At 46.7% G+C, this 13,794-nt stretch overlaps 1 protein-coding gene across 3 annotated transcripts in view; it reads right to left on the minus strand.

Moving 5' to 3' along the window:
• ENPP6 (ectonucleotide pyrophosphatase/phosphodiesterase 6) overlaps positions 1–13,794 on the minus strand; it is a 185,026-nt gene that overhangs the window by 13,046 nt on the left and 158,186 nt on the right. For all 3 annotated transcript variants that reach the window (XM_063705663.1, XM_063705664.1, XM_031010562.3), the window contains one exon: positions 10,930–11,067. In XM_063705663.1, coding sequence (XP_063561733.1) covers positions 10,930–11,067 — 138 coding nt within the window. The remainder of the gene's footprint in view (positions 1–10,929; positions 11,068–13,794) is intronic.

Below are 13,794 nucleotides of genomic sequence, written 5' to 3' on the forward strand. Positions count from 1 at the left end.
GTGCCTTCCAGGACCCCTCCTCTAGACAGGGGTAGATAGCAATGCCAGGACCCTCCTTGATGAGCCCCTCAACCAGTTAATCATTTCTAACAGGAAGGAACCAGAAACAAGTCGCCCCACACCAGGACGCGCGGTGAGAAGGCGGCTGCGCAGGTGCCTTCAGGCTTGCGCGCTTTCCTGCCGGTGCCTGCATTCTATCTGGGCGCCTGCACTCCATCGCCAGCTCCCCATGATAATGCCTGTTATATGCTTGCATGGATTTGTGAAGCCAAGGAATAATTATGAGATAAGAGTTATAATTGCTAGACCAGGCCTTTGTCTCAATCATCCTTAGCATTAAAATGAAAAGAAAATGCAACATTTGCGCTTTACCTCCGAATCAGAAACCCAGTAAATACAGTTTGTTCGACACTTGCCAGGGCCCATCCGTTTGCATTCAGCATTGTAGGATTCCTTTGAGTGCTGAACTGAGCTGTGCTGTCTGGGGAGCACACTCAGAAATGCGAGGCTGCGCTGGGAATGAAGGGGCAGGCAGAGGGAGGGGTGGAAGGACAGGATGAGGCGAGGAGCACTGAGTGGTCCATGTTCATTATTTGCTGTTTCACATGGGCAAGGTGTGGCTTTGGCAAACTCTAGGGGCATTTACTTGTCTTTTCATGATGCATTTTTGGAATACGTGATCATATATATTTCTTGCCCATTCCTTCCTATTTCTCTCCACCATATATAGGAGAATGGTTGCTAAGCTGGGGAGAATAACGGAGGAGGCTGGTGGCCAACAGCTGCCCAACATCCGGCCTCCAGCTGTGTCCTGCATCCCTAAATGTCTCCTCCGGAGGTGGCTGGAGGGTTGAAATCTGTCTTCTCTGGCATCCCTCCCCGAGCAGAGGCACCGTTGCAGGGCCTTGCCGGGTGCCTCCTGCTCTGCCTGGTGCTGCCCCTCTGGCCTTCCCACAGAGGCCACAGTGTCGCTCCCTGCTGGAAACCAGCGTGCTCACCGTCCACACCGGTGCATCCCATGCTGGCTGCTCAAGGACCACCCTGAGCTCGGCCTGGACCTGGCTCCGGGATATTTGCATTCAGCAGGTCAGGAGGAGTTGAGGAATCTCTTCTTAATGTCCCCCAGGTGGTCGGGATGTGCAGTCAGCCATGAGAACCCCTAGAAGCTTCTCACCTGGCATCTGCCATGGGCTGTGTAAAAGGATGATTGTCCTTTTCTGAGAAGTGCCTGAGATCAGGGACTGTGCCTCATGTCCCTTTGTGTGGCACTGGGCATAGCAACACGGGCCTCCCTCTTAGAAAGTTCAAAGGGCTTCAAGGGACTGCAGAGTTAGGCACAGGATCAGCTGGTACAGGGCTGCTTTCCAACAGGCAGGAGCCAGGGTGGCCCTCCAGCTGCTCCAACAGGTGCTTCATTCTCAAAGGCCGGCGCCCATGGGGTGCTGGTTGTTACACATTTTGACTATTGTGTCTCCTTTCAACTACTGAAAGTATAATTCTCATGAGATGTGGGGTCAGGGGCCCAAGTTCTTCCCTTTCTCCCTTGAGGCATCACAACAGGTCTCCAGGGAACTGGGGAACACCGTTGAAATCTGGTCAGATTAAAATAAAAGGTGAAACCTATCTAAGGTATATTAGAGGCCTAATAAAAATCTACTTTTTTCTTCTAGGACACGGTTATAACAGAAGCCTCCCACCTCCCTGAAAATACAATACACTTCTGACATCCTCCCAGTCTAAGAAAAGGCACCAACAATGTTCAAGTCATGGGTGGCTTCAGTGAAAACGCTGGTGAAATGATGACTGTTTGGCTGGCTTGGATGGTTTTGCTGCTAGTGTGAAGGTCAAGATATGGGTTCTATTATAAACCACGCTTTCTCATATTTTGTGGCATTGCTATTTTAAATTGTCCTGCAAAGAGGCTTCCAGCCAGCAGGACTCTTTGGAGCCCGTGGGAGTGCTGGTTATGAGCCCTGGAGATGTGTTTGCCACATGCCGCTCCAAAGAGATGTTCCTCTAACCATTTCCCTTTCTCTGTCTTTCTGAAACACAATGTAATTGCTCAGGCCTTGGCCTGCTGGCCTGACCCCAGCGAGCCCCTGGCCACACACTGCTTGATCCTCGAAATGGAAAATGCAGGCAGCCAAGTCAGCAGGGATCCGGCGACGCAGACATTCTCGGAGTGGAGCGAAGCGCTGGAGAAAAGCACTTAGTGGATGGGGTTTCTTTCTTCTTTTCTTTTCTTTTCTTTTTTTTTTTTTTTTTTTTGAATCACGTTGATTGCAGCGCACCCAGGCTGAGGAGGGTATGCCTGTGCTCCCACACAGCTCACACACATGGCCCTGGTCACCATCAGAATGCATGCAGCTTCCCGCCCCACATCTGACTTTCTGAAGCTCAGGCAGGCCTGGACAATACCACACTAGCTGCCACTAAAGCTCCGAAGCCACGTTTTCCAGATTGTCTTGATTTCCCCAGATATTTTGAGTCCAGGCCTCACAGCCATTCAACCACAGGCTTTAGAATTGAGCCTGACATTTCATATCCTTTTCCAGTTTTCAAAATAAGTCTTGCCTCTGGAGAAAAATATTGGCCTCCTTTAGAAGCTTGGGCCTGAATTTGCTGCATTTCTCTCAAGTCAGGCAGGGGTCCAGACCATGTTCTACGATCTTTCACCAAGCTCCGGGGAAATCTTTCCCCACCCTACCTTTGTGAGCATGGTGGCATAAAATGGACACTGTCCAGGAGAGGCTGCAGGAATTAGCCCTTCAGGGCTGGGGAGAGCTGTGTCCTGCCCTCGGACTGTAGCTCTGGGTCAACTGAGGTGAGAAGAATTTGTACTTTCAACACCTCTTCCCTGTTGAAATTTCTTCTGGGGCTACTAATAATTAGCCAAGCTTGAAAGCCTGACTTCGCTTTCTTCTCTGTTTACTTGGTGACTGGTTTACACACCAACCAAGTGAACAATCTGTCAATAAGTAGTCAGGAATCAACTGTCTCAATATTTAATAATTCGTACCACCCACTAACATCTACTGAGACTGTACTGTGTACAAGTTCTATGATGGGAAACAAAGGTCAAGATGCCAAAGACCTGCCCTCAGGGAGCCTCCACTCCGGCAAGGCAGAGTCCAAAACAGACAAACAAATGTAGCATCAGGTCTTACAGAAATTCCAAGCTGGAGAACATTAGCAACTCTTGAGTGTTTCCTGGAAGAGATGGTGTTTGAGTTGGGCTTTGAAGGACAGGGAGGGATTGGCACAGAGAGGGCATTCCAGAGATTCTACTGATTATTTATTAGGCTGATTGAAGTTACTTGGGCGAGCACGGTTACCCCTCCCTGACCACCAAATTCCCAACACTTAAGTCTTGCACTGGAAGAATTGTTTTCACAACCAGAAAAATTTTGGTTCGGGTCTATGCAAATCACCCATGTTGGTGATAAGAAAGAAAGGGGTTGGGGTAAGGAAGAATAAAAGGAGGTAAATTAGGCTTGGAACAACTGTAGAGGTTTTTGCAGTATGACACGAGCAAGAAAAATTTAAAAGGATGATGGTAGAACTTCTGTTTCTGCAAGTGTGAAGGAGCCAAGATGTAGCTCTAGACCCCACAGAACCCAGAAGGGTGAGTCTGTAACTGGGAAACACGATGTTAGAAACACATTGAACATTCTGCTGAAATGTTTAGAACATCTTAGAAGAACTGGACAGGACTGTGTGCTTCATGGCTAGACTTGAATTCAAGTTCTCGGTTAGTTGCTCAGAGATTTGTAACCATAGGCAAGGTACCTAAAATGCTGAGCCGCCATTAACTCAGTAAATACAGTATCCACAATGCAGAGAGAGTGAATTGAGGAGGTACTTCATTCCAGATAGCCACTATTGTTATGGTTGTTATTGACCAAAATTTTTTTTAAAATCCCCATATTTTTATTATCTGCAAAATATAAAATAACTTGATGTGTATGTCATTGAAACTTTTGGGAGGGCCATAGGGATCTCTTTCCAAAGTCTACAATGATCCAGGCAAGAAAAATTAAGATTGTTGTTCACAGCAACCAGTATTACTAATTAAAGGTGTATGAAATCAATTGACAGTCTGTTTAGTGAGTCAGTGTAAGGATTTTCGTGGAACTGCTCATGACCTCAGTTATTTAACTCTGTTCTTCCCATGAGCTATGAATTACATTACCCTGAAGATGATGGATCATGATCCTCCCCTGTAAAAATTCCCTGTGGTTTCCCACTGAACTTAAGATTAAAAATACCAAGTTTTTTTTTTTTTTTTTTTTTTTGAGATGGAATCTCGCTCTGTCTCCCAGCTGGAGTGCAGTGGCGCAGTCTTGGCTCACTGAAACTGCCACCTCCCAGGTTCAAGTGATTCTCCTGCCTCAGCCTCCCAAGTAGCTGGGATTACAGGCATATACCACCACGCCCGGTTAATTTTTGTATTTTTAGTAGAGATGGGGTTTCATCACATTGGCCAGGCTGGTCTCGAACTCCTGACCTCAGGTGATCCGCCTGCCTCAGCCTCCCAAAGTGCTGATAGTACAGGCATAAGCCACCATGCCCGGCCACAAAAATACCAAGTCTTAAGATAAAAAATACCAAGTCCTGGCCCAATGGTCCCTTGCTTACCTAAGCAGCCCCATCTTGTTGCCACGTCCCCTCTCCTGGCTCCCCACAATTGGCCACCTGGCCCATTCTTTCCATTCCTCTCACTCTCAAAGGTCTTTCCTGGCTCAGGTTCTTCAAGCAGCCCATTCCCTCAGCCTGGAGAGCACTTCCTCTTCCCGCCTGACCACTGAGCACTCCTCCTCTGGGTTTCAGCCTCAAGCTCCCTTCTCAGAGAGGGCCCCCCCAGCCCCTCATCTACATCGGGCTCCTGTTGCCCCCACCTGAGTACCCTCTTTCATGGCACTCTCTGTGTCCATGACAGCTCTTACCATGGCGATTTATTTGTGTGGCATGCGTGTTTATTTAGTGTCTAGTGCCTTCACTAGCAGGGAGGGCAGGAGGGGGGGCAAGGACTCCCAGTGGCTCCCCACTGTGGAATTAGAACTTTTCATTGGCTGTCACTGTAGTCGGCACTCAGCGCCTATCTGCTGGTTCGCTAGGTGCATGATTGCTGAGGCACACGGCCTTCACGGTCCGGGATGGAAGAGTGTGCTTGAGTCTGCTGCAGACTGCCCACAGCCCTTCTCCACTTGGCATTTTGCTGTGTTGTGCCTGACTCTCCCATAATTTAGCATCACCGAGCCTGCCTCCTCAGTGTCCCTGGCCCACCATGACATTGTGACAACCCAACCTGCCCCAGTCCCCCGGGGGAGGGAGTGGCAGGGTGACCCACTGAGAACCGCGGTGGAGCCAACCTGGGCGGGGCTTCCGTGCTCTGGGGAAAAGTGTGATCTTCATCCCCTGTGGGAAGATGCAGGGCAAAGGCTTTCCAGAAGATAGGGACCAGGTCTCAGGCAGGACTTCCGTGAGGAAGGCCCATTTCCTATCCTTGAAGCAAAGAGCTTGGCTGGGGTGACGGGCTCAGGCTGGACCTGTGGAGGCAGCCTGTGCTTTACCTCTTTCTGTTTTATCCTATGGGAATAAGAACGCTTCAGATTTCTCTCCTTTCAGGCCAGGAGGCTGGAGAAAGGACTGACAGCGGTTGGAAATCCAGCTGGTTTATTAAAGAGTGCAGGGGCAGAGACAAACTGGGGGCCCTTGCTTTGCTGTGGCAGGGTCAGCAGTCCCGCTGGATGACTGTGTGTAATCCCAGCACTTTGGGAGGCTGAGGCGGGCAGATCGCAAGGTCAGGAGTTCGAGACCAGCCTGGCCAATATGGTGAAACCCCGTCTCTACTGAAAATAGAAAAATTAGTCAGGGCTAGGCGTGGTGGCTCACGCCTGTAATCCCAGCACTTTGGGAGGCTGAGGCGGGTGGATCACGAGGTCAGGAGATCGAGAACATCCTGGTTAACACAGTGAAACCTCGTCTCTACTAAAAATACAAAAACTTAGCCGGGCGTGGTGGCGGGCGCCTGTTGTCCCAACTACTCGGGAGGCTGAGGCAGGAAAATGGCGTGAACCCGGGAGGCGGAGCTTGCAGTGAGCCGAGATCCCTCCATTGCCCTCTAGCCTGGGCAACAGAGCAAGACTCAGTCTCAATTAAAAAAAAAAAAAAATCTGTTTCTGTCTTTATCTTTTTCAGTGACGCCTCTCTAAGAAATCCTAAGAAAAAGATGAACTCAATTAAGTCTTCCTGTTAGTGCAGCCGCCTTAGAGTCTGCAAGACTTAAATTGATGGTAGAAAGTCGGTGTGTTTTGGGGAAGGGCATTTTTACCAAGGAAACCAAATCTTCCATGTTTCTGGGATGGCGGCTATAGGCAGAAAGGAGTGGGGGACAGGACTCTAGTGGCTGTCACCCAGCATCACCATGTCCTGCCTCAGCTGTTTTCCTAATCATGGCTAAACCAGAAACCAGTCTCATCTGCCAGCTGAACTCAGACCCAGAGAGACTGCTTTCGGGCCGAGAGTCTTGCCATGCCACAGATGTGAAGTCTAAGCCAGCCCTGAAACGTCATCGCATGCACTGTGGATGGGTGTATAGGTTTCAGGGCAACACATAACATTCTTTTACCATTTGGGGAGAAGTTTAGCGAATAGGAAAGTGAGAGATTAATAGCCTTGGCACAACGCAGAAACGAGGATATAGAATGGGGTTTTTAATTCTCTGCTGTCAAGAAAGGATAACAAACAATCGAACGATGTCAAAGGAAGAAGTTTAAGCCAATAAAGAAAGAATGGGCACTTGTTTTGGGGACTTCTCAGAAAACAAATAAATAAAGCACCAATGTTATATAAACAAATAAATAAAGCACCAATGTTATATTAAAGTAGAATCAGAAATTATAGCTTTTACATATGGTGTCTTAATGATAAAAATTTGTAAATTCCAGGATAGAAGTAAAATGATTAAGATCTTTAGTCCAGGAAACTGCAGAGTCATTAAAAGATATCTCAGTGCCTCTCAGGACTCAGGGACGATTATGAGTTTCCAGAGAGACATTTGTGTTCATGGACATAGGTGCTGTAAGTTATGTTAATGGAACTGATTGTTCTCTTTGGATTGGCTTCTTGGAAGCTCAGAACCACATGTGTGTTCCATTTTGTTTGGCTGTATGTTATTTTCAGAACTAACAATAGCAGCGGGACGTAGTGGCTCACGCCTGTCATCCCAGCACTTTGGGAGGCCAAGGCGGGCAGATCACTTGAGGTCAGGAGTTCAAGACCATCCTGGCCAACATGGTGAAAACCCGTCTCCACTAAAAATACAAAAATTAGCTGGGCAGGGTGGTGGGCACCTGTAATCTCAGCTACTTGGGAGGCTGAGGCAGGAGGATCTCTTGAACCTGGGAGGCAGAGGTTGCAGTGAGCTGAGATCGCACCACCGCACCCCAGCCTGGGTGACAGAGGGAGACTCCATCCCAAAAACAAAACAACAACAACAACAAAAAAAAAAACAAAACAAACAAACAAAAAGAACTAACAATATCCATGATGCAGAGTCATCAGGAGAATTAGAAACAGGAACTAGGATGCACTTAATTCAAGAGAGCTATTATTATGCAGTAGTTGTTGTCATTGACTAAAATTTAAACAGACATTTTTCTTGATGTATTTATTATCTGCAAGGTGTAAAATAACTTTCTATGCATGTCATTGAAGCTTTGGGGGAGGGGTCATTCTAGAGCTGCTACGGATCCGGGCGTGATACATGAAGACGAATTTCACGGCCCTTATCGTTAGTAATTAAAGGTGTGTGAGCCACCATGGATAGTCTATTGGTGAGCAACCCTCATCTTTCAGAGCTAATCTTATTTTTTCACACCCTATTTATCTTATTTCTGATGTTCTTTTGTTTCTTTTTAAAGTTTCTACTTCACTTATCTTTGAAATTACCTCAAGTCTTCCTTTGGAAGTGATTGTATATTTTAAAATGCTGCTCTAATAATTGTCAATAGCTAAGCATTCTTCCTTTCTGTTCTGTGGCTTCTCCCTAAGACATACAATGCAGTACTGGTTAGCCCTTGCTAACTGATGGTCTCACTTCTGATTTATTCAGACAAATGTGTGTGTGTGTATTTGTCAATGCATACAAAAGTAATATATAATAGAACATAACATGGTCAACGCTAATTTGTCGGTTTCCTACAGGGGAGCAGGTACTTGGATCCACAGCAGAGTGTGGGGCGGGAGGATGCGGGGGAGATGGAAGGGAGAAGGTACTTAGACCCACAGCAGAGTATGGGACGGAAGGATTAGGGGGAGATGGAAGCAGAGCCAGGGGAAGGAGGACGTGTCCTCAGACGTGTCACTGGGCATCCTGAGTGGGCCAGCACCAGTCAGAATGGTGCAGAGGCTGCCGTTTGTCCTTGCTCTCCCCTCACCCCTTCTTTCTGTTCTTTGTTTTGGGGCCCCAGTCTACCTGACTCCTGGCCTCTGTTTCACTTTTGTCCTGTGATTGGGACCCCCTGGTCTGCACTTCAGCACAACTTCAGATCTCAGAACCAAAGCTGACCCAAGGCAGGAATTTTCTAGCCCCACTAGTCAGCTGATTGATGAGACTGAGGGGAAGCCACTAGTGGGTTCTGGGCAGAAGCAGATTTACAGCTTATGCACCAAGGCTCCTCATGTGTGTGAACTTCTTCCAAATCCCTGTACCTAATTTTGTATTCATAACTGTGTATGTTTTCTTCTTGAAGAGAGATCCCCTTTAGCATAATCTTCAGAGTCCTATAAAACCTGATTCTGGCCCTGGCTCTGGTATGTATATTTTGCTCCCTGATAAAAGTAGGAGACATACAAACAGAACCCACACCCTTTCTTTCCTGCTTTGGAATGTCCTGACGGGATACGATGTGATGCATGGAGCTGCAGCAGCCACCTTGTGACGTTGAAGAAAGCCAAGAGCATTGCAGAAGAGCTTGCTTGGGGCATGATACAATTGAGTTGCTGGATTCAGCAATCCTGGAATTGCCTGCCTCCAGACTTCTAGTTATGTGGGATAGTAAATCCTTTTTGTTTAAGCCACATTTATCAAATGGGCTGTGATTTATGACCAAGAGCGCCTTAACGGATGCCTTGAGGTCTCCCAGCACTGCGTTTCATCACTCACTGGAAGGCCCTGCATCTTCATGCCGGACGTGTGGCTGCTGAGATACCATGTTTACTTTCACTGAGAGGACTCAGGGCTGAAGCTGCTTCCCCAGCACCTGTCACACCCTACTGCAGGGGACCAAGACCTTTCTCGCTGGAATTGAGATGGCACCTCATTAGTCATCCAGCATCTCCATAGTGACCTCTGGCCCTGCACTCCCCTACCTAAGCCTGTTTTCCACCAAGATGCCCGATCACTTCTGCCCTCTTATACTCTCCCTCCCTACCACCCAGCCTCTCAGCACGGGTGACTTCAGCTAAAGAAGACAGAGTAATGACGGATGCAAATAGCCAGCTAAGAAATTACTGACGGCTGTGGATTAACCTTCAGGGCATATTTGCTTTTAAAAATTCCAAGCAATTCTGCCAGAATTTTATAAACTGAATAAAGTTCAAACAGTAAGCCCTTTGGTGTGATCTGGAAGGCTGGCGTTGTGGAATACAGTGAGACAGGTGACTTGCTTGACCACATATGTGCTCCGTGTGAGGTCCTGAGCAAACCACTCTAAGTGATGATTTGGTGATCCCAACCTAACCTCACTCCAGGTGACCTCACACGCTGTGATGAAGTGATGAGAAGCATTTTGGATTGTAGAGGAGAGGGCATTAGGGAACAGAGGGACCCTCACCTTGTAAACCACGTGGCAGAGAAGCCATAGCTGCCTGAGAAGGACCTCGCTGGCCTCTGCTCTGCGCAACTCACACTCCTAACCGAATCTGCTCTCTTCTCAGTTCCTTGGTGCCAGGTGCTTCTCTCTGTCTGAGAGCACCCAGAAGCCATGCAGTCTTCCTGCATAACTGATGTTCATGTCACACAACCCCCATTTTCCCATGCCCATGTCCCGGACTCCCACTCACTTGCCCAGTCAGACTTCCTGCTGATCATCACCTGTCCTCATGCCCCGGGATGACTACTGACAGTCTTAGGTCTTACACTTGGTTGGCCTCAACCAGCTACTCTCATGTACCCTAGAGCCTGTTCTATTAGGTTGGTGCAAAAGTAATTGTGATTTTTGTCATACCGCAATTACTTTTGAACCAAGCTAATAATTGCAACCCACCTTCAAATTCCTAAAATAACCCATGCTGTCTTCAGGAATGAACTGTAAACATGACACGACTGCAGACTCCCCTAAAGGGCAGGGCCTCCCCACCGTGGCCTGATATCACAAGCTGATGCCAGAACTGGATGAGCTTAGAGTTCAGGCCAACCAGGAGGAGGCTGTGGAGGTCATTCAGGCATGAGGCAATTAAGGTTTGGACAAAAAATGCATGATATTCTCCTCTGAAAGATCAAATTGGCAAACTGGGGACTCACAGTCTCGTTTGCCAAACATTTCTCTTGAAGGTGAGAGTTAAGCTGAGCCTCTCCCTGCTTTTGACTGCCCTTGAGCAATTGCTTTGGTTCACAGTAATTGTTCCACTTTCAAGCGAACAGGTTACATTGTAAGCGGGGTAATCGAGTTAATGCCTGTTTGTTAAAACACAGCGAGTCTGGAGCCACGAAGTCTAAACCATGACTCTGGGTTCACGTCTACAGTTGTGTCTACAAAGTTACCCGATCAAGACTTTTGATTCTCTTAAGAAAGACATAACGCAACAAACGATGCCTACGTGAAAAAATCTTTTATGTATAAAAACTTGAGTAACTATTATTTAACTTTGGACTGTTTTATAGAATTTGCATAGAGAATAAATTGGCACATATTTCATAATTACCTCAGTTATGAACCAGCCTTCATCAGCCACTAAAGTCAAAGGAGAGACAAACTTCCCTTTCTTGTAATAGAACCTGCTTGGGATGGCTTCTTTCTCGTAGACAGTCATGTGTTCCACTGTGCTCAGTTTGTCATATATCTGCAAAGAAAAGAGTGATCAGTTTGACACTCTCTTAAATATGTGTGAATATTTACTGGAGCTAGGGGAGAGGAGAACTTACGTATAAGACCAAAGAAAGAAATTGCCAAATACTTGATAGATTTGAATATGTAAAAACAAAAAACTTTTGTCTGTCTCAAAAAGCAAGGTGGCTTTATCCAGGAAGGCTGAAGATCCTCACACTCTCTCACCTAAGAAGTTGACTCTGAGGAATAGAGTGAAATCCCTCAAGCCTGTGCACCTGTAGCCATGTGGAGGAATGAACCCTGCAAACTGGAACAGCCCAAATGCCCAGCAACAGTGGGGGAGAGAAAGAATTCATGGTGTGGTTCTGCAATGGAATACTCTACAGCACTGAAGATGAATGAATTATAGCTACAAACACTCCTGGAAGACTCTCAGGGATCTCAGCTTTAGTGGGGGGAAATCAAGTTGCTGAAGAATACAGGCAAAATTATTCCAATTCTATATTTCTTATTATAGTTTGAGCAACTACAAAACTAAACAGCATATATGGTAAAACTGTAAACAGAAGTTTTAATAATTTAAGACAGTGGTTTCCTCTGAGGGGGCAAAAAGGGAGATTGGATCTGAGAAGGACATACAGCTGTCCCAGGTAACGGTAATGTCCTATTTCTCAGGTGTTCTGAGTATAAAGGGTCTGCTGTAACATTACCCTTCACACCTTATTCATTTTCTAATAATGTCAAAACGCCCATGCTCTAATATTATGTCAAAACTCCCATGCTGATATTAAAGGGAAAGTAAGAAATTGGTCTACCTGATGTTAAGTATTGCAAAGATCGAAAAAGAGGATTTGTTCCTCAACTTGACCTAGAGCCTATCCTACCTGCACGTGAATCTTTAAAGCACTAGTACTTGTTTGCCATTAACTACATTGTTAATTTCATGATGAAGATGCAAACTTTGTACATACTTTGTACATCTGCCTGCCTCAGCCTCCCAAAGTGCTAGGAATATAGGCTTCAGCCACCGAGTGTGGCCCTGTACATATTTCTTTTTCTCTCTCTCTCTTTCTCTTTCTTTTTCCTTCCTTTCTTTCTTTTCTTCTCTTTTCTTTCTTTCTCTTTCTTTCTTTCTTTCTTTCTTTCTTTCTTTCTTTCTTTCTCTCTTTCTTTCTTTCTTTCTCTCTCTCTCTCTTTCTTTCTTTCTTTTTCATGGAGTTTTGCTCTTGTCACTCAGGCTGGAGTGCAATGGCAAGATCTTGGCTCACTGCAACCTCCGACTCCTGGGTTCAAGCAATTCTCCTGCCTCAGCCTCCCAAGTAGCTGGAACTACAGGCACCCACTGCTACACCCAGCTAATTTGTGTATTTTTAGTAAAGACGGGTTTTCGCCATGTTGGCCAGGCTGGTCTTGAACCCCTGACCTCAGGTGATCCACCCACCTTAGCCTCATAAAGTGCTGGGATTACAGGCGTCAGCCATCGCGCCTGGCCCTGTACATATTTCTAATAGTAGCAGCCACTTAAATATCTATGGCTAAAATTAAAATCGACTGACTGATATTGACTTGGCCTTTAGCCAAATCAGGCATGTATTTCTGGACATAACTGAATATAAGATTGAGTTTATCAACCCAACTCTGTAAAATAATGTAGTGGATGGTTTCTGACGGCTCCTGAGTTATGATTTTCTACTTAAGGAAATCCGGAGTTCTTAAGGAAAGGAGGATGCATTTGCAGAAGGATTTTGTATAAGTGAAAAATCTAGCGACACACAGCAGGTCTCACAAACTGTTGTGTCCGTCACATGACAAACTGTCGCCCAAACATGGCCCCCGCTTTTGAATACTCTACCAACTGCTTTGGCTGCCTGCAATGCCTGACTTGAACAGTACCTTGGAAGGCGCTCTCCCTAGCTCAAAAGCTGTTGATGCCCAAGTTCTGGAGACAGCACGTTCCTAAGTGCCAAATTGGAGACAAGGATGATCTTTCTTGCCAAAAAGAAAAAAGAAAAAAAAAAACCCAGAATGTATTTTCAAGAACCTGCCAATGTGTAAAATATTGTTTCTGATTTCATATTTTGGGAGCTCATGGGAACACTGCATAAACATAGCCTGCACCTGCAGTCCCTGACCATGGAGCCTGAGAACAAAGGACTGTCCCCCTGGGGATGCAGCAAGGCTGGGAGCAGTGGCATTCTGGGCATCTGTGTTCCTCAACCCCAAATAGACAGATCTTACAGGGCAGTAGGCTCCATGAGTTATGATTTTCTACTTAAGGAAATCCGGAGTTCTTAAGGAAAGGAGGATGCATTTGCAGAAGGATTGGGCTAAAGAGGTGAGACCCTGGCCTCCACCAGTGCTTCATCCTTACTAATGACTGTCCAGAGCCAACTCACGGCTGCAGTGAGGATGGAGAGAGAAAGCAGGCTGGCCAGGACCTACTACTGGCACCCTGTGGTTGCCAACCTCCAGGGGCAGCAGGTCGCCTGCCCCCAGGAAGACAGTTGCTTCCTGCTCAGATCAGTTTCATCTGGGAGTGGGACGAGCCACAAAGCCCATATTGGAAAGTGACTAGGAACTCGGGGGACAAGCAGCCAGCAGAAGGTGCCACTTGCTCCTCCTCCCTTCTCAGGATAGGTCACCAGCTACTGCCAGGCAGAATATTTGTTTTGAGAGCAGGGTAAGCAGAGGTCTAGTTCTCCCTGGTGCAGGGCAGTGACTGTGGGGAGCAGAGCTTTGT

Source organism: Gorilla gorilla, chromosome 3 (genome assembly GCF_029281585.2).
Source record: "Gorilla gorilla gorilla isolate KB3781 chromosome 3, NHGRI_mGorGor1-v2.1_pri, whole genome shotgun sequence".
Classification (NCBI taxonomy): Eukaryota; Metazoa; Chordata; class Mammalia; order Primates; family Hominidae; genus Gorilla; species Gorilla gorilla.